At 47.6% G+C, this 19,431-nt stretch overlaps 10 protein-coding genes across 10 annotated transcripts; 4 read left to right on the top strand and 6 right to left on the bottom strand.

Moving 5' to 3' along the window:
* Positions 1–473: 473 nt before the first annotated feature.
* Positions 474–1,542, bottom strand: N7525_007382 (uncharacterized protein; the record flags this gene model as incomplete). The annotated part of the gene is made up of 3 exons (XM_061214047.1): positions 474–1,252; positions 1,310–1,402; positions 1,443–1,542. The coding sequence occupies 3 exons, from the start codon at positions 1,540–1,542 to the stop codon at positions 474–476; spliced, it is 972 nt and encodes a 323-aa protein (XP_061068478.1).
* A 249-nt stretch (positions 1,543–1,791) lies between these two features.
* N7525_007381 (uncharacterized protein) lies at positions 1,792–1,971 on the bottom strand (the record flags this gene model as incomplete). Its single annotated transcript, XM_061214046.1, has 1 exon — positions 1,792–1,971. One exon carries the CDS (start codon positions 1,969–1,971, stop codon positions 1,792–1,794), a length of 180 nt encoding a protein of 59 aa, XP_061068477.1.
* Positions 1,972–2,652: 681 nt separating this feature from the next.
* N7525_007380 (uncharacterized protein) lies at positions 2,653–2,847 on the top strand (the record flags this gene model as incomplete). The annotated part of the gene is made up of 1 exon (XM_061214045.1): positions 2,653–2,847. The coding sequence occupies one exon, from the start codon at positions 2,653–2,655 to the stop codon at positions 2,845–2,847; it is 195 nt and encodes a 64-aa protein (XP_061068476.1).
* Positions 2,848–3,937: 1,090 nt separating this feature from the next.
* On the bottom strand, positions 3,938–4,512 carry N7525_007379 (uncharacterized protein; the record flags this gene model as incomplete). Its single annotated transcript, XM_061214044.1, has 2 exons — positions 3,938–4,441; positions 4,489–4,512. The coding sequence occupies 2 exons, from the start codon at positions 4,510–4,512 to the stop codon at positions 3,938–3,940; spliced, it is 528 nt and encodes a 175-aa protein (XP_061068475.1).
* Positions 4,513–6,232: 1,720 nt separating this feature from the next.
* On the bottom strand, positions 6,233–6,838 carry N7525_007378 (uncharacterized protein; the record flags this gene model as incomplete). The annotated part of the gene is made up of 2 exons (XM_002558478.2): positions 6,233–6,772; positions 6,836–6,838. 2 exons carry the CDS (start codon positions 6,836–6,838, stop codon positions 6,233–6,235), a joined length of 543 nt encoding a protein of 180 aa, XP_002558524.2.
* Positions 6,839–7,418: 580 nt separating this feature from the next.
* Positions 7,419–7,857, top strand: N7525_007377 (uncharacterized protein; the record flags this gene model as incomplete). Its single annotated transcript, XM_061214043.1, has 2 exons — positions 7,419–7,532; positions 7,642–7,857. 2 exons carry the CDS (start codon positions 7,419–7,421, stop codon positions 7,855–7,857), a joined length of 330 nt encoding a protein of 109 aa, XP_061068474.1.
* Positions 7,858–10,215: 2,358 nt separating this feature from the next.
* N7525_007376 (uncharacterized protein) lies at positions 10,216–11,057 on the top strand (the record flags this gene model as incomplete). Its single annotated transcript, XM_061214042.1, has 2 exons — positions 10,216–10,541; positions 10,610–11,057. The coding sequence occupies 2 exons, from the start codon at positions 10,216–10,218 to the stop codon at positions 11,055–11,057; spliced, it is 774 nt and encodes a 257-aa protein (XP_061068473.1).
* A 186-nt stretch (positions 11,058–11,243) lies between these two features.
* N7525_007375 (uncharacterized protein) lies at positions 11,244–11,879 on the bottom strand (the record flags this gene model as incomplete). Its single annotated transcript, XM_061214041.1, has 1 exon — positions 11,244–11,879. The coding sequence occupies one exon, from the start codon at positions 11,877–11,879 to the stop codon at positions 11,244–11,246; it is 636 nt and encodes a 211-aa protein (XP_061068472.1).
* Positions 11,880–14,055: 2,176 nt separating this feature from the next.
* On the top strand, positions 14,056–14,826 carry N7525_007374 (HMG-box domain-containing protein; the record flags this gene model as incomplete). The annotated part of the gene is made up of 1 exon (XM_061214040.1): positions 14,056–14,826. The coding sequence occupies one exon, from the start codon at positions 14,056–14,058 to the stop codon at positions 14,824–14,826; it is 771 nt and encodes a 256-aa protein (XP_061068471.1).
* Positions 14,827–15,280: 454 nt separating this feature from the next.
* N7525_007373 (uncharacterized protein) lies at positions 15,281–18,836 on the bottom strand (the record flags this gene model as incomplete). Its single annotated transcript, XM_061214039.1, has 4 exons — positions 15,281–15,837; positions 15,985–17,904; positions 17,982–18,221; positions 18,278–18,836. The coding sequence occupies 4 exons, from the start codon at positions 18,834–18,836 to the stop codon at positions 15,281–15,283; spliced, it is 3,276 nt and encodes a 1,091-aa protein (XP_061068470.1).
* Between the last annotated feature and the right edge of the window lie 595 nt (positions 18,837–19,431).

The raw sequence follows: 19,431 nt of genomic DNA, 5'->3' as shown, positions 1-19,431 counted from the left end.
GTATGATTTGATTGGAAATCGACTTGGCTTGTCGTATACAAGTGTAGGAAGCTTTCCGACGATGGGGCATTGTTCCTGTTCTGCGCCGACCTCTTAACGCAACCGGCTTCCATTAAAACTCGCATGCAGATATAAACCATATCAAATTAAACAAAACCCTAATAGAAAAAAAAAGATAGAAAAGAAAAATCAAGCAGACCCCCATTTGTACCGGCACCTGTCAAGATGACACGCAAGTTTGTATATCACATAAAATTTAATATTTAGTAAAGAAAAACAACAACAATAGCAACAACAAAAACAACAGTAACAGCAACTCCCCTGACAGAGCCTTATGATAAGCCCTAAGTTTGTTGACCGGCGCGATCACTCATACCTGTGCCCCATTTTCAACCTGACCTTGAGTCAAACTTCCGTGACAAGAACTTAATACCCTATTAGTCATTTAGACGGTATGAGAGATAGCATCCCGGTTAGGGCTCTGTGCGTAAAAACAGAGATCTCTGGTGGATGGTGTCCATGTTGGGTAAATGGGCACGGCGATGGGAAACTGGTAGTTCATTGACATGAGGCATACCCTGGCTAGATACCGGTGTAGCGTAGTCGATAGGGCTGAAGATGTTCTGACGGAAATACGGTGTCCAGTTGTCATAGTGACCGGTTACTCCTGAAGTGGAATTCGGGTAGGTTTGAGCGGAGTAGTCGAAAGCTAAGGCTGAGGCGTTGTGCGGGCTGATTATCTCTGCTGCCATGGGGGTGCTGAGCATGGGCTCTGACGATGAATCGGAGTATTGCTGAGGCTTGGCGTAGGAGGGGGGGTCGTAGGCAGGGTTTTGGAAGTTGAGAGGCTCCGCCTTAGAGAACCTGCCTGGGAGAGAGCAGGCTGATGGGATACTGTCAGTAGGTGTGTTTAAGGAGGTAGATGCTTGCTCGAATGATGGGATAGGGTTCATTAATTCTAGGTTGATGTGCTCGGGCTCCTCAGTAGCCACTGAGATGGCGGAACCGTCTTCTTTATCATCCTCACGACTAGGGCCGCGGCTCGTGATGTAGACGATCATGTTGGCGTCGGCTTCACCTCGTTCTAAACGCTCCTCCATCTTACGAACCTGGAGGATCTCGTAAATGATCTCGACATCGGATGGGTGCTTCAAGCTCCGCTCAGTGTCGCCAGCAACATCCTTAAGCTTATTGGCAGTAATGCCGTAAGGACCGAGTTTGCGGATAATGTGAAGCAAGAGCCCAATGCGGTCTGTTGGAAATAAAGTAAGTAGGTAGGTCAACAATCAAGGCCGTAGGGAAACCATACACTCTTTTCTCAAGTGGTCAGGCTCCTTGTGCATAATACCGAGAGGCCACCACTCGGGCCTGGTCTTTTCTGGGTCACCAGTAGTGCCGGGGGCTGATCCCGGTGGTTTGCCACCGTTGTAAGGGTGTCGGACCTGCTTCCGAGGCTCGATAAATGTCCAAGGTGTCCAAGGTGTCCAAGCTGTCCAAGCTGTCCAAGCTGTCCAAGGTGTCCATCGTGTCCATCGTGTCCATCGTGTCCAAGGTGTCCAAGGTGTCCAAGGTGTCCAAGGTGTCCAAGGTGTCCAAGGTGTCCAAGGTGTCCAAGGTGTCCAAGGTGTCCAAGGTGTCCAAGGTGTCCAAGGTGTCCAAGGTGTCAAGGTGTCCAAGGTGTCCAAGGTGTCCAAGGTGTCAAGGTGTCAAGGTGTCCAAGGTGTCCAAGGTGTCCAAGGTGTCCAAGGTGTCCAAGGTGTCCAAGGTGTCCAAGGTGTCAAGGCCAAGGTGTCAAGGTGTCCAAGGTGTCCAAGGTGTCCAAGGTGTCAAGGTGTCCAAGGTGTCCAAGGTGTCCAAGGTGTCAAGGCCAAGGTGTCCAAGGTGTCCAAGCTGTCCAAGGTGTCCATCGTGTCCATCGTGTCCAAGGTGTCCAAGGTGTTCATCGTGTCCATCGTGTCCGAGGATCGCCATGATGGAGACTTAGTCTCTGGGATCTGGACTCTTGAGAACGTCGCTAAAGTCTGTATCAAAATCCCGCTTTGACCTCCGCCAAAAGCAAATCCATCTGATCGGCCTCACGCAGGAAACAACAAGAGCCCCCCGAAGCTAGAGAACTCTTGCCAATGATGACGGTCATGGTAATATACAAGACATTGGTACGATTTGGGCATATATAATCGTGCATATCTATACGTCTCGTCGTCGCGGGTCCTTCAATTCAGTGCCGTGCTGTTTTTCTACACAGTATTATATCTTTTTTGTCCCAATTTCTAAAGACTTGTGCGAAATATGGGTATATCAAGTACCCTCTGGTCTCGTTTCATCGAACTCCTTGGATGCTGCAGGGCGAGGAAGCAGTCACAGGAAGGCCTTCAAGGTTTGGATGCTTCTTTGATAAGTTGGACTGCAAAATAATAACCATTGATCCAGAAGTGGTGTATCAGTGTTCGGCACTGCATCGTGGACCTTCGGTCAAATTGATTTCTGCAGAAGAACTTGACGAGCTTGCAGTGAGTGTCCCGGCAGTGTTGCATTCAGGCTCTAACGGATAATAAATAGAAACAACAGTCTAGTTCGAACTTCAATGTCGGTAATCTGCGCATACGCATACTTGGACAACTGGTAGATAGCAGAAGTACCAATGTTTACCATATGCAGCGCGAAATCAGGAAAACGGAGGAGATCCCGGGCACAAAGGATCTTATGCAGGAGTTGTGGTTTGAGCACTACTGGGCCTCGCAGACAGAGCTGATTAAATCTTCGATTGGACGTGATCTCCTGCAAGACGATGCCTCCAAAGGAGTTAGCGAGCCCTTGCCTGAAGATCACGCTTTCGATTATTCCTGATTGGCCCAGCTTCTCCATACCCTAGATAGTGCCATCATGCAGTTAATCTGAATTATATGGCCGATGAATCAGAGCGGCTGTAAACTAGAACCTATGTTGGAAGGATAATTAAGCCAAGGCCACAGTCGGTCGAGGCTGTAGGCTTTGGTATTATAATCTTGATTAAATTCTACTTGCATTCCCACCGCTAGTTCTATCCAGAAATTGCATCTAGTAGACTTGGATCTGTGGAGATGCGTTGGCGAGCCGGCCTTCACCTATAAAGTCTGAGCCTTCGTCGAACTGACAGCCTTCTGTTTCCTGTTCGGAACAAACTATTTCATTTATTAGCTTCTATTCACTTTACTTCAAGATGTCTGACATGGAAAGGCGGCTCGCAATCTTGATGCAAGCTCTGGTAAAAACGGGCTTGGACTATATTTGTCCGGGATGTTTTAAGCTCTTTTCAGATCCAAATGCTTGCTACAGTCATTGTCGAAAGGAAGGGGATGAAGGGGATGATATCCACAAAGGTCTTGGTCTGATCACGAAGAAAGATTTTCCAGAATTCCTTCGATGCTACCGGGTTGCTATTGGCTTCCAGATAAATGAAAGAGCTCTTCCCTTGGGAGAGGGCCCAGGACGCCGCTCATACCACGAATGTTTCTCTGTTGAGTTTGTACTTAACAATTGTGGTCAGTCTTTTCACCCAAACGCAAGCCCTATGTGTCGAACTGACGATAAAACAGTCGCAAAAAGAGAAATAATCGACGCAATGCGGTTGGCCGTGATTAAGATCTAAATCAACATCCCATCGGGTTAGATAAAGTCATGGTAGTGCGTTGCAGAGGAAACTCGTCGACCGACGGCAAACTAACATCGCAATTTAGATACCGACAGAAAGCTTTCAATTTGACCCCCTCATCCAACGGCAGTCTTTGACAGCTGGGGGGCAGGAGAAGAGCAAAGGAAACGGGCGTGGCGAAAAACCAGTTGGAGGCGTGGTATAAGATTCAGTGATTTGAAGTTGGATTGGACAGTTGTATATATACCCGTCTTTATTATTTCCCATTGACTAGTATGATGCGGATAGGCCAAGAGATGGTCAAAACTAGGTATACAAGACCCCGTCGCCTATGATCACGTGTCGTTCTAATAGCCGTAATAGTCCCCTCAATCTTTCCTTGAAGTTTGCCAACGTGTCCGGTTCACACATTTTCGTGTAGCTGAGGTGGATGGATCGGCACACTGTGTCAAATTGCTCGTCAAAGTTGGCGAAGAATTGAAGGAGCCCCTGGGGTAGAGGCACCATTTTCGAGCTAAAATGCCAGGCGAGAAGAGAAAGCATAGCCAAATCACAATCAGCGAGTTCACCTGCCATACGGTGGGCATAGTTCCTCAGCCGTCTGTTCTTGGCCAAGGCTCTGCGTTTTCCCCAGGGCAAGTAGCGATACTTTCTGAGTGCCTGGCAGGAGGATATCAAGAATGTGGTCCTGTCATTGAGCTTGTGCTTTCGTTTGATTGCGCGCTTGAGGTATTTCGAGCCCAGAAACCACACTTGTTGAACAATTAAAGTCGTTTCGGCGGCTCGGAAACTGGTTCTTGGGAAAGGAAACTTCATAGTTTAGCATATCACTGTATATAATCCAGTGATTGTCTTACATAGAAGTCTTCAACTAGCGACATGATAGCAGGTGCTTGGGATTCTGTTGGAATACTGGAGCATGGTTCCGGTGTAAGATGGGCTGGTCCAGTATTTGTGTTATGCCCGAGATGCTCCCGGGTCCCTTGATCCAGATTTCGGACGAATAAGAAGAGATTATTTCCTGGATGCGACATTGGTCTTCTAATAGTAGTATCGCCATACCACAGACGCTAACAGGAGGCTTTCCCGGCCTATTAAGAGCAATTATTTTGGCCCACTCCCAAATACAAAGCCTTTCTAAAAGTTGAAATTTCCGTTTTACTGAAAAATAATGTAAACTTAGCGCCATTGGGCAGCCGGAATACTTCTAGCCCTTCATACCATGTGTTATCTGCGTCCGCCTGGAGCGGATCGATGCTAGTTCAGGGCCACTGTGGAGATCAATTGTATGCAGCTTTCATTGGATAACTGACTGAGTGCCCGAGAACTGCATGCCGATCTCGGTTATAGGGATAATTTTCTCCATTGCATTTCTTTTTGCGCCATTTCGAATTACCAAGAAATGACCCTTCTTACTTGGTCCCTGCACATGGGGGTTCTCGGAGTGCCCGAGTGCATTGCTTAGAAAGGATGTTTTATTTGTGCCAGGGCGTTCCCCAAACTCCAGCTCTTCAACTCCCTCGTACAGTACCGTCCATTGCATACATTGCATCCCTTTCAGTCACCCGCAATGGACTTTCGACCAATCTTCCAACATTTTTCTCATAGTGAGTAAACTTATCATCCTGTCAACTTCGATACTGATAGGCCTGAAGCCATAGTCTTGAATGACCCAAGAGGGTATTCTATGACACCTTGCCTCAGTATTCTGGCAGCATGTAGAGAGAGATATGGTCAGCTTGAAACCGGCGCACTCTCACCTGCCTACATTTACCTGGTCATGATCGAAAATTCGACCTACTATACAATGAAGGGAGAATTGGGTCAGCTTCTTCGGCGATTATTGTATGATCATCTTCAAGAAGAGTGGCTCAAAGAAACTGATATGGGCCGTTTCATTCATGTTACTCTAGCGGTCAAAAGAGAAGTGCTTATTCGGTGTGATATATTTTATGACATGCGCGGCTATACCTCAGTAGCCGGGAATGTGGAGGGGACTGTCCTCGCCGAAAGAGCCATTCTGGAGACGTTTCAGCCTATCTTCGACTCTGATCTGGCTATCGGAGCGTGGGTGATTGAGTTCTCTTTTTCCGACTTCCGGCCGAGGGTCTCTCGGATAGGTTCACTTGAGGATTTGTGTTCGATATTTCGCCCTCTATGTTAAATTTTGTCCTCGATTGACAGGACATTTAAGAATTGATATACATGGATTTGAGCGTGCTCACAGCATAGATGCGAGCTTTTGTATAGAGGCATGATCTTTTTATTAGCTGCATGCTTGAAGTTCTGGAGACAGCTAATATAGCACACCTACACCACCCATGTGTACTTGCTTGCTCCAGTTGTTAGTGTCAGTATACGAGTTAACTTTCTAATGTCTTTATAATCAGAGTTAGGTATGAAGCAAGCCTTGGTTATGTATTAGCAGTGATCCTAATGCATGTGTTTGTTCGGATCGGGCAAGGTCAAGCAATGGAGAAGGAGAATGGAGAATGACATTATTGAGGTAACAGGGTGAGATTTGCTATGGTGGCTAACGTAGAGCAGCATTAGGTGTATATTCATACTGGTAAGAACGAAAAGAAATACTCCATTGAGCAGCTATTGACAGATTGCTGCAACGATGATAACATAATCCGACGATTTAAATATACAAGACCATTTCCCCTCAAACACATAATGTTCCACAAGCCCTAGTAGCCTGATAAACCTTCTCTTGAAGCTCTTTACAGACTCCGGTTCGGCCATTGTCGTGTATCGGCGATGGATATCAGTGCAAACATCTTCGAAGATTTTCGAAGGCTCGTCGAAGAATAGAAGAAGCTGACGGGGAAGAGGCACACTAAAATCTGCGTTGAAATGCCAGGTGAGAAGTGCGAATATTTTCAGAGAGCCGTCGGTGAGGTCTTCCACCATGGCTTGCACAAGCCGATTCAAAATGCTGTTCTGGGCTAAACGTTTCCGTCCCTTCCTGTATCCATTCTTCCTGAGATGCTGGCAGGCTACCACTAGCGATGCAATCTCAGGATCGAGATCGTGTTGCCATCCAATTGCATTTGCCAGGTCCGGGGTACCCAGCGACCAGATTTGCAACGCTTTTAATGATGTTTGGGCTGATATCTTGAGGTCGGCTTCGGAAATCTGTATAATCAATCTTAATAATCAATCTTTGTACGGGAAGAGAACGAAGGCATTTGCCCTTACCATAGTTTCCGTGATAAAGGCAGACGGTGGAGGACTGGGCAGGTGTATGCACAATGGAAGGGACAAACCACTTGCATGGGGATCTCCCATGTATATTAGGGTTTTGGAGTGGGTGTGATATACCTCGGCGCACGGACGCGAATATTACAATACCTTTCGATTAAATGGTAATTTTCATTTTTTGACTGCGCTTGTAATGAGACGGACGTGCCCTACTTAGTTTTAGTAGTTCATGAATGCTCCATACTCGACGTAGCGAAGTGTCCTAGCAGCCAATCCCACCTATTCCTTGTGTAAACATCCTTGTAATAACGCCCCTTGCCTTCTTTGCGAATTTTTACCAGCTACTCTCATGGGATTTACAAATTAATAAGTGACCCAGAACGAGCTAGCCCTTAGTAGGCAAGCATCACAAGTTTCCCCGCCCAACACCGCGGAGCATAAAAGGCTCTCGGGGTTCCCCTTTACATCGTATATAACCCCCATCGCCGCTTGATCTTCGGCCAGATAAGACCGACTCTCTTTATTCCTAGTTGCCCCCGAATCATCCCAACTTCAATTCTTTGGACCATGGCGATTAACAATGGCCACTGGCTTCCCTGCCTGGATCCACAACCTTCCAACTCCCTTGCCCCTGGACCAAGTCCCCCGTCATATCCGCTTAGTAGGAGAATCATTAAACATCCCTTCGGGACAGGTATGTCCAGCACTGTCTGGGTCCAAGTTCCTCAAACCCAAGTTACAAGGATATAAATGATGCTAATTTGCAATAAGAAAGGGGTATGGCTGATCAATCTTATGTTCAGGCCAACTGCTTTGAACCACAGCCAGCCTCGACCCAGGCGGAAGCACATGTCGGTTTTCATTCTCATGGCAAAGCAATAATTTCCCAGAACATAGACGAATACGCCCTCATCAACCATACCATTGGGTTCCATGGCCAGGAAGCATTTAGCAATATGCAGAAGTCATACAAGAGGGTGGCCATGCCAAGCCAAGCTGTGCACCAGAGCTTGAAGTGAGGAAATATTATTATTTTCCGTGATGAATATTTATGCTGATATATGAGTTTGTGTAGGACACAAAAGCATAATGGTCCCAATAGTTGTGTGCCCCTTCAATTCAGCAGCCTCCCCGCGAACGACAATACGGCGCGAGGGCTTTTATCAACTAAGAGCCCGCTGCCTTCTACTCATTGCAAAAGAATCTTCCCCGTTGAGTCTGACTTCTCATTGATTGACCAATTTGTGGCTAGAAACAATCCAGCCCTGGAAAACATACTTTCAAATCTCAAGCGTTGCGATGCAGCTCTCCTGGAGAGCTTCTATCGATCTGCCTTCGAAGGGTTGGACCCGGACACATGTGAAGCTATTTTGCATCTATGGATGAGAGCTTTGAGCCCAAAGGCCTTGGTTGGGATCCAAAACACATATTTGAGGGAACTGACGTATCCTGGTTTGTGCTTCCAAAAACCCATTACCCTTACCCGGACTGACCATTGAAGATACACGAGAGGTTCTCTGTCATATATTGCGCGGATGCCCTGGAGAGGAAATCCCTTTTAAACGGCTTCTGGAGACACTACGCTTGGTTAGTATCGAAGGCAAGAAAAGAGTGGAGGTTGAAACGCGTTTACTCCTGCGTGAGATTGAAGTTTGGAGAGAGTTATACCAGTAACCATTTTACGGCGCTCGCTTGATAGTTACGTTTTACTGAGAGATCCTGTATATTTGTATCTCACCATGTATAGCTGAATGGGTGCTACCTATCAGTGACGGTTTTGACAAAATGAATCGTGGCCGTATACATTAAGATTATATTCAGAAATATGTAGTTTCAAATGTTGACGAGGATATTGGCGCAATTCCACCATTCTGTTATATGCCTGGGGATCTTATAAAGTAGACCAAAGCAAGACAAAAACAGCTACGTGTATTTTTGTTATCCATTAACCGTACTCTCTCCTTCCACAGAAATCTCTCAAGAACGTAGCTTCATCCATATCACCGTTGACCAAAAATGGTCGACGGCTTCCGTAATCACGGTAGACCACGGTTTCGCTCGTAGGACCTGCACTTCCGACGAGAAACATGCTTGTACCGCCAAATGTGCAGTTTTTGAAGGTATACGTCGTCTGGGGCTTGCGATCGACAGCCTTTCTCTTTTCGCGACAGCCGATGGTGTCTGGTGCAAGTCAATATCCAAGCCACATATATAGAATGCGCGTCATGGGTACCTGGGTGTCTCAATTCGTCGGAACCGGAAAGCAGATGGGGTTTCGTGCTGTGCGAGCTGCAGGTCACGCGTAATGAATTAGCCACAGGTTATCTGGAGATGGAAGGGCTCTCGCTGGGACCTTATGGCCAGACGTACCTGGCTACCAACATTCCCCTTGATGTCGAAATTGGCTTAGGGTTGACCTGAAATGGACCTTGTATATTGATTAGCAAAGGAATGCAACAGTAGACTTCAGGAAACAGTTCTAAGCACGAGCGTATCATACCGTAGCAATCTTCTCTCTTCTCTGGATGTGACTGGATACTTCACCATCGAGGCGTTGCCTGGATCGAGGTTGACTTGTAATTTCGCATTCTGAGGCCCGCCTTCTAGCCATTTAATGGTCATCCTGAAAGTAGGCGAGACTGAATAGAGAAAAGTCTGAAGTGCTTAGGAAACAGGGCTCCATGAACTGATCACTAGGCAAATGGGATGATGAAGAGAGGACAGAATGTGAGGGGGAATGTATCGGCTCTCGGCCATGGGCAAATTTCCTCTAGTAATAATGCCTAGGTATGGCTTCGTAATCTATGTGCTTAAAATTCGATAATAACGCTCCGTGGGTCCCTGTATGAAAGTGTCTACCATTCACAAACGTGCCATGCAGCAGCTAGACTAGAAACAAATGCGGAACGACCTGTAAACCTGCTACGTGGGCCCTGGTAACGAGGTTCAACCATTGAGAAGACCTGCTCAACCGACAACTAGGTCAAGGTTCAGTCCAAGGCACTTAGGCCAGTCGCGTCTACCTCGGGCCACCTCTTTCAGACAAGATCAAACTTTAGTTCTACGCTATCTCCTAGAAGTCCTCGCATAAGACTAGCCCTCACTAATACAAAGCCCCCAGAGCGAGAAAGAAGCGCCAACCCCCACCGCTATTCTATTTTCCTCCCCGGCAATGAGCAATCATCATCTTTGTTCTTTCCCGCTATCAACACCCTGCATGTTGAGCATCCCTTGAAGCAACCCTGTCACCGATATTCTTGAAGATCGAGCGTCCATCAAAAGAAGCCTCACTCCTTATCAACATGAGCACACGAGGTCTGTTCTCTTCTGAGCAAATGAGTCACACAAAATTACCGCAACATTCTTCGAGATATCCTATGGGAGTGGTCGACAGATGTGTTGAGACTGGCTCTGAAAACAACGACTTTGTCTACGAACAACCTCCCCCAACACCACTTGCGCTCTCTTCATCTCCGACAACCATACCCCCCAAATATCGCGAGATCCAACCTCGTCTCAGCGGATGTGGCATCAATCCCAAAACGCCCGATGACACACTGCTATTGAAGCCTCCGAGGTGTCGAGGAGGTAAAACGCGCCAGAACCGCCAACGGCGGCCACAAGGGAGAAATAGGGAGCCAAAGCCAGTTCAACTCGAGGCGGATGCCAACGTGGTCTCTTTTGCTAGAACCAGGAGCGAGAGGTTCGAATTGCCAAATCGTTTGATACCTCCACAAATTCTAAGGCTGACTCAAGGACCATAAATTTCAGTTCCGTACCCGTCAGCCAATATACGGATTCCAGCCAGTTCTCGAGCAGCCAGGAGCCTTCCGTCGTACCTTATCCATTCTCACCGTCGAACAACATTGCGGGCCCGGAAGTCCGATTGCCTTTTTCGCCTAACGGTGCTTCCGATGCTCTTTTCGCCGACCGGCCAGCCTATCACCATAATGTGCACTGCTCTCTTGATCCGCCAGATATCCAGGTTTCATGGCCGAATCGTTTCTTTGAGCTAAGCCAGGATCGTGATCCCATGAGAGCAGCTTCCGTTCGATTCGCGGAGAACCTTGAAAGGACGCAAGTTCTGCAATCGTTGAGCATTGTGCAGGATTATATGGCGAAGCATCCTTCGGTCTTTGAAAGCCAAGCCCCTGAGATGGTCCAGAGATGGATGTTGGACATTGAAGGCGTTAAACTACCAGGGTCTTTGTCCGAATGAACAAAAATGCGAATACATGCGTGTCCTTGACCTAGAGCTTTTATGTTCAGCCAGCAGGTGACAGGAATATACGTAAGATACCACCTTCGTGCGTTCATGAGTATGATAGATATTGATTTGTTGGCTATATATCCTTGGTTCTTGGCATGCCTCCTCACATAGCAAACAAAATGATCCAATATACTATCAGTTCTTTCGGAGATGACTTTGAGCTTTGAACTGGGAACCGGGTGTCTGCGAAGCTTCCCACATCCACGGGTACCGCAGATTATCCCCAGCCTTTTCCCCGTAAGCCCGGTCCTGCCATTTCTTCGGGCGAGCTGGCGACCTTTTCTGTTGGATAAATCTTTGGAGCTTGCATTGAAGCCCTTGATAGCCGCGGCGTGGGCGACTTGTAAATTGACGATTGAAGCTCTCAAGGACATCCGGCCATTTATGTCTGAGAATGACGCGGTAGTACCAGATGAAGTACACTTCTTCTTCGTTGTATACTTTCCGAGAAGGACGGCGGTGGGAAGGGCTTTGACTCTTGGTTATTCCACGTTTGATAGGATTGGAAGAATGAGCATGTATATCTGAGAATGGCACCTGCTCTTGATATTGCAAATTCAAACTCTCGGTATGGGCGCCGCTTTCATCAACTGATGATGCCGATGGGTTGACTGCCATAAACAGAGCACTTCCAGGGTCCTGGGTCCCTTTATGTGAGCTAGGTGGTGGATGGTGGTGCCAGGACAGCGTCCGATGGTTCAAGAGCGAACTAATCTTCATCGGGTCACCTAGTGTTGATGGCTGTTGGGAGAATGACCCTTCGGTGGTCATGACGATCTCCATGAGCAAGAACAACAGAAGGATTATAGAGTGAAAAGAACTGACGTCCTGTATTTAAATATCATACCTGCTGCAGCATCATCACAGTAAAGCTAGCGCTTATCTTTTATAGAAGCGTTTGGACCTAACCCCTGGAGCAAAGCTGAAAGCTTACCGACCAATGGGTCCAGCCGCATGACACGTCTGAAATTTATAGCTCATGAATTATTCTTTTTGTAGCTTACCTGCTATTAAATACCAGAAGCTTGAAATACCGGTATGGAAGACAAAACGGTTTAGAACCAGACCCTGGACTAGCTGTAATGTTCGATTCAAACCAAGGTATAGAGGTCTTTGAGCAGACATGTGTCAACAACTCCCCCACTGCTACGAATGTCTGGTTGCAGAAGAACTCATTCTGGAGCCGCCATGGAGAGAGGATCACGTATACCTCAATTCATTCAGCTGCTTAGCCAAAGCCTTGGGTACGAACCATGCTTTGCCTCTCTCCATATCGTATCAACTTGCTGGGGTTGTTCATAAGACGTAACTCTGGTTCGCGCCTCAGGACTTCGCAGATTGGAACTACTCCACCACCCTGTTCTCCGTCATTATGAGCTTGGACGCTGCTGGTACATGTGAGGACATTCAAAGGCGCATTTGCAGGACCGATCTGTACAAGATCGTAAATATGGCTTCTCCAAACATTGCGGCTAGAGTTTACCACTCTAGGAGAAATTTCTGGGGCACATCGTGAGAACAGAGTCGGGGGAAGCATTATTATTGATGTAAATGAGTAATGTAAGTTTAGTTTGCGAATTCCCCTGGCTTTACTAGGACTTCTTCCCGCTAATAGAGGGATCAGCGGGGACTCCCACAGCTTGCCGTCCAATTATGCAATCCTACGTAGGAAATTGCAATCGTAGGAAATTGCAATCGCACCAGCTTCTGCCGGGGCTAAGTAGGTCGTTACTATTGGTCTTAGGTACATAAAGGGCGTCTTTCCCCCAGCCGATTGCATGCTCGGATATTTTCCTGCCCTGAGCGTGGTCACTGTAATGACGAGAGGAAATTGTTTGTCGATAGAGCATGGCTTTGGGGCTCTTGGGCTGGTCGCCCTCATGTGCTGGGATGCTCTCAAGGCCCTCATCATATCACACACAAGCAAAAGGTTGCTTGACCAATCAGAAACACTAGTTCCGTCCCCACTTCTACTAACATACACTGTCTTCCAGAAAGTCGGTATTTCCATCTTTTTGATTTTTTGATTTAAAAAAAATTGAAAAATTGAAAAAAAAAAACTTTTTTTGCGCCAATGCGTAGCGGCGTCATACTCCATGAGTCGGGGATAGAATGGCAGTCATTTTTATCTTATTTGCTGGGCGCCTAAGGTCAAAACACCGCGCATCTCTATTGGATCATCATTCAGACGGACTGTCGGAGTGAGATATTCGACCATGTTAATAAGCATGATTGGGAATAGTTGCGCTCTGTGGCATGTATATACGGAGCCATATTACCTGGCATAAAGTAAATTCATCTGGACAGAAAAAGCGCCACCAGAGATAAACCAAAATTTCAATTCTAATCAACTATTGATTGCACCAGGGAGGAAATACTTCTACCTTGGGGAGTAGAGCAGAGCAAGCCAAAAGAAGAGCAGCCACTCCAAACGACGACCGTTTGTGGCGCCCAATTTGTGGGAGCACCGCCTGTGCGTCAAGGGTTAATCTCAGGCAGATTAGGGGTCAAAACCAGGTTCAACCAAACTCGAGAATTTGCATAAACATTGTCAACCCACTCCCAGTCGTGTGCTCTGCCCTTCTTCAAACGCGATTTGCTATTCCCAGTCTGCCATTCCTGATTTTCGGAGCAGTTTCTATTATTTCTTATTTTTCACCCAACAGTGAGTTCTTCCCCCATATTCTGGCTGATGCTACAGAGTCTGACCTTCACAGTAACGGATAGTGTTTGACTCGCTGCTTCTCGCTTTGTTTACTATATCGACTAGTATTAGTCAATTCTCGGTAGAAGCTACACTCTTTGTCTTGGGGTTCTTCATGCTAAAACAAACAGCAATTGCGGGAGTCGGTTGCATTGCATGTCTACTCCGACAGACATCCATCATACGAGCAGGCCTGGACCAACCGTCTCGTCATCTTTCACTTCACCTTCCGAATCCCTCTCGATGTCTAGCAGTGGAAACTCTAAGCGGTCTACTCGAAAACGGCGGGCTTTTTCGTGGGGTGATATGCCCCAAGGCGCACCCTGGGACCTGACGGACCAGCCGAGCAAGTGGACTCCAGACATGACGAACACTCCAATCCTGGATATAGACACATGGGTGCGACGGCCAGTTGAAGAGCGCCGGAAGGAGACAGAGCAGAAAGGAAGGGTTCCACGGCCCATGAACTGCTTCATGCTGTACCGGTGGGCCAATACAGAAAGTATCAGAAGACTATCGCAACGGCACAACCCTCGAGACATCTCCTCTATTGCGGGAAAAAGATGGAGAGAAGAACCACAGAGCGTCCGCGACAAATTCCAACAATTAGCCGAGATTGAGCACGACGGTCATGCCGAAGCGCATCCAGGCTACAAATTCAAAAGGAAGGCGCGAAAAAGGCAATCCATTGCCAATTCTGTGGCGCATCTTGGGAGTTCTGAACCTTCTGAGCATAACAGTTGTGACTGGTCTTCCGTACAGGAGTTTGAAACTGGCATCCAAACCCCTAACAATTATCCCTGCTCGGGCACTCATCCCGAAGATATTCCGGAAACCCTCATCGCTCCCATTGAAGGTGTTCTCCAAGGAGACTGCTTCAAGGGCTTGATTATGCTTCCTGGAGAACCGCACTATGACTTGCTGTGTCCCCGGCCAATCCACCCCCTGACTAACCCTCTCATCGATGGGAGCTATGTGGACCCTCGGTGGCAAGGAAGCCTGTGTCATCTATAGATTTTGCGGGAGAGTTGTTCTTATAAGTCATCTGTAGCCAGATAACTGCGATGCTTTGGCTTTTCTCGAAGCAATCTGGCAAAGACTGGCCAGCATCTATTCTTTTGAGCTGGTGTGTGTGCTATGAAAGTATTTACTAGCGGCCAGGTCAATGTATAGAATGGTCTAAATTCAGCCAATGTTGAGTATTTCATGTGAAATTATGTTTATTCCTTGATAGCCTATATTTCCTCAAAGCCTATATGAGCAGCACAGTTATATCTGATTCTCAGTCGCCAATCTCCGATGCTTGCTTTCCAAGGACTTCGTGCCATAAACTTGTACGACACTCAGTGACTGAGAGTTGAAATCTGACATCACCCAAACCAGGCCATGTGTAACTTAATTGGGGGCTTGCTACCAAATTGGATTTGATAGACGAGGAAGTATAAGGGGTAGACAGCACAGGCGGCTATCAATGAGGAGGCTCACCCGCACGATGGTAATACATTTGCTGCGCCAAGGATGGGAGCGGAGGGCCCTGGTACCGCTCAGCACCGCGTCCCTGCAACTCGTGAAGGGGATAGTGAGGAAGACCGGTTGGGCTGCTCAGGAAGGATGCTGAGACTGATATCGGAACAACTGCTTCCGACCTCATGTCAGAATACGTGGGACCACTAGTATAGGGTGTGAACAAACCGCCTGTGTGAGTGCTTCCTGGCACACCGCTAGTTTGAGAAGCCCCGGACCGGGAATTGGGCCTGCAAAATTGGGAGTTTGCAATTCGGGAGTTGGGCTGGCAAGTGGGGTGGGGGTTGTTTGGGGTTGGGATATCGACGTCTCGTTCTTGAGACTGCGATGTGTTCTGCAGATCTGTGCGCGTTCCCAGTTGTGCAATATTGGCGTCTGAAGTACCAATTGGGAGTGACCGCTGGTACCCAGCTCCTTCCAATGTTCGGCTGGACAGCCCCGAGTTATTTGAACTTGCCAGTTCATGCTCAGGGGTAAGCTGATTGGGGCGTCCTCTTCCACCTGCAAATGCTAATGAAAACAGTCAGTGTGAGAAGCACAGACGGATAGATGAAGAAAAGTGAAGTATAAGGTCAGGTGACACCTAGATCTGATACTCTTTAAAGAGCCAAGTGACTATGACGGACACTGCATTAGAGGAGAGCTTACTCTGGGGCCCGTTTTTCTGTGGCTCATTTTGGCCATCTCTTCTCTGCCCGACGCACTTGGATGCTCGCTGGCTTCCTTGCCCATTAGGCGGAGCGTCTCGCTCGTTGGTCTCCAGCTGGGCAATTACATTTGGATCAGTTGGATGAACGGTACCGCCATTGATTGCTGTGAATATGGATGGAGGTTTTGGCGTTTTTACAACTCGGTGGCGCCGATTGCCCAACGTGGAGGTATCTTCGGCGTTTTCAGGTGTGGAACACACCATCTGTTCGGAAGCGGATTCAAGGGCAACAGCAGCCGGCGAACTTTGACCTACTGCTTCTTCGCCCTCATGCAATGGTGGAGGCATGTTGCGAGAAAAACTGTCTGCGTTGTCTAGGACCTGCGACTGATTGAGTTGTGGCGATCGAGGTCGCTCCGACGGTGGATACGTGAGTACGGCATTCTCATTGCTTGGTTCTGCTATGGTATGAGATGGATGCAAGCTGGGAATGTCGGGCCCAATGATGGCATTGAGTGATTGTGGTACCCGCGTAGTATCGAGAACGACAGGAACAACCGGAGGAAGTGGACTTGGGATGGGGGCTGAGGTTACATCCTTACGGCGAGAATCTGCCTTCCTCTTTTTGCGACAAGCTGTATCGATAGCAGAAGACGTTCGATAGTGGCCAAAGTCTCTCAGAAACGCAACTTCAAGTCTCTCCTTTGATAGGTTTTTCCGTTTCATTTTCATGTGCCACTCTGGTAAACGGTCCAGGTCCTTATCATTCCAATTGCGATGAGAACGTGCCGCTTTAGACTTCTCATGGAGACATCTTATAATCAATTCTTCGTCAACCAAAGCTCTTTCAGTGTTGTCGGTGGTTGGCCCATCTATCCCGCAGTTTTGAGGGTGATGCTCAGTCGAGCCACCCGCGGAGCTTGGTTGAGGGACTTGGAAGGGCATTGATTCCCTGAGAACAGTCAACGCACCGAGTCCGCTTTCTGTGTGGCTTTCATCATTGGAACCCTCATTTTCTGAACCTCTAGTCAATGGATTTTCACATGATGAAGTTTGCGGAGAAAGTCTCTCTGATGATTGGCTGTCATGTACCGTGTCTTCCTGCTCCATCTGCATTGCACTGGACTCAGTACAATGGATAAGCGTTTGGCCTAGCTCTCCAAGTGTGGTACCGCTTTCAGAGGGATGCCGAATTAGAGATTGGATAGGTTCTGATATCCGAGGGGGTTCTAAGGGAGAGCTTCGAGGCAAGCAAGAACCACCCATCTCTGATGTTGCGGCGAAGACATTAATTGGATTACCATTCCTTGGCTGACTTTCGCCCACCAGATCTGGATGGGCTTTAGGCGATTCTTCCGCCCGATGGCTTCCTCGAACTGGTGACTCATTTTGACTTGTACCTGCTTGAGATTCACGCTCCTGAGGTGCGCGCTGGCACCTTGACATTTGATTCACAGTATCCTGTTCAGGTGCTGCATGTAGATCGCTGGTTTCTGATTCTGGGTCAACCGGTTGAACACCATGAAGGGCGTAAAGGTTTCCATCCTCGCAGTTTTCAGAACTCAGATAAGGAAGCAGATTCCGGGCTAGACGTAAAGCGTGAACCTCAACGCTCGATCTCGAGATCAATTGTTGGGTGGAATCCACTGATCCAGAGGGTTGAGACGGCGGTGAGGAGGAGCATGGTGTCAATGACACAGGTCTTTTGCGCGAAATCTTCTTATTGCGCTTCCTAAAAGGACTTTTTCCTGTTAAGGAATACACTTTTGCCTCTATAGCATAGAAGGTCCGTTTTTGTTTGAATGTTCGATGAAGATTTTGTGCAATCTTTTCCTGCGACTGATTCTTCCGTACTTGGTCTTCAAACCATAGAGGAAGTTGCTTCAATACTTCTGCAGGCCAAGCCTTGTTTTTGAGAACTGGTAAATCCAAATTATTAATACGTTTCTTCAACCTCTTCAGTGTCAATGCCACGTTTCTTATGCGTATTACGTACAGTTCCGTGTTCCAGCACCACGTTTTGAAGCACTGGCTTGCGCGTCTGTCCTTTGATTCTCGATAGCCATTCCATCCGGCGGATCAACGTCAATCTGCACTTGCATAAAGTTTGCTGGCTCTTCGGCTGATTCCAGAGGAAAGGGCGAGCCCGCCGATCTTCGACTTGGCTGCGGATTGCGGCGGAGGATTCGATCTCTCCTTAGTACCTCTTCAAGCACAGTGTTATTGGCTTTGATGACTGCGATGCGACGTAAGCGAGTGAATAGGATAAATATAATGTTTGAGTGGGCTTACTTTCTGATGCAAGTTGATTCATCTGTGATGTCATTTCGGCTGTCAGCGCCAAGGTGTTTAGTTCTGTCTGTACGTCCTTTTCGTAGGACCATGGTTGAATCAGCTTCCGGGGTAATCCTGAAAGCACCATTTCATGTTGGAAAGCAGACAACTGGACAATCACGCCCCGGTCCCGCATATGGAAATGGTAAGTTCCATTCCCTTTGTATTCAGTCTCATGATTTCTTTCCTTGACAACGTCAAGCCAATTGATATTGGCACTGGCTTCGTCGTTGTGGAGCTGAAGCACACAAGGCTTCGGTGCTTCAAACATCACTTCTATTGTCTTCCCTAGGGCGTCGCTTATGAGGGGAACGTTCAAGAACCCAGCAAAGCTCTCTCGCCCCGCTAGGGCCCTGAAATGTGACCGAGAATGCTGAAGGACCAAAGACAGCTTGTCTTGAAAAGGCTTAAAATGTTCAGAATACACGTTTTTCATTTCTGGCAGACAGTTCAGCATGCAGTCATCTTCTCTAATGTTGAGGCCAGAGCCTTCAACAGTGACAGCGTTGGTAACCATCTAGAATGTGACTTGGCCTGAGTAATATCAGTTAGAAACCTGTGGGCACATAGAATAAGAACAAATTACCTAAGACAGACTGCCGTTTAATCGAGGACAAACGTGGCAGTGACAACGTTTCATGAAAAGGAGATTGTGATGTCCGGATGCTACGCAGAGGCCCCGACAGCGCTAGTTATAAATCCATTCGTTGACATCACGTGTGTGGAATGCTAGAGTATATATTACCGCTATATTAATTGGGTGGGGGTCTTTTCTTTTCTTTTTTTTTTTTACCCCCTGCGCTCCGTGGATCGTGTTCAAACAACAATAATGGGTTGTAGGTCATATTCCTGCGTGTCTAAAATGATGCCTTGGCCGGAGTAAAGTACACTTTTAGTGGGAAGCTCGAGTCCCGAACCTGACCCGTTTGAAGCTGAGTCCACTACTCGTACCTGCGTCCAAATTGTTATCAAGTATAATTTTAGTGCGGGCGGTTTCTTCCATAATCTCGCTTCCAACTCAGAGAAAGGAGGGGATGGGAATTACTGATTGGGCGGGGATTCGAGAATAGGTCGGCCCCACCTCCCGTTGTGCTTTCTGTTCAGACTAGAAC

The sequence above is a fragment of the Penicillium rubens genome, assembly GCF_028828025.1.
Source record: "Penicillium rubens strain IBT 27055 chromosome Unknown utg000003l_segment0_segment0, whole genome shotgun sequence".
NCBI classification, from domain to species: domain Eukaryota; kingdom Fungi; phylum Ascomycota; class Eurotiomycetes; order Eurotiales; family Aspergillaceae; genus Penicillium; species Penicillium rubens.
This window is presented reverse-complemented; position numbering and strand designations above follow the sequence as displayed.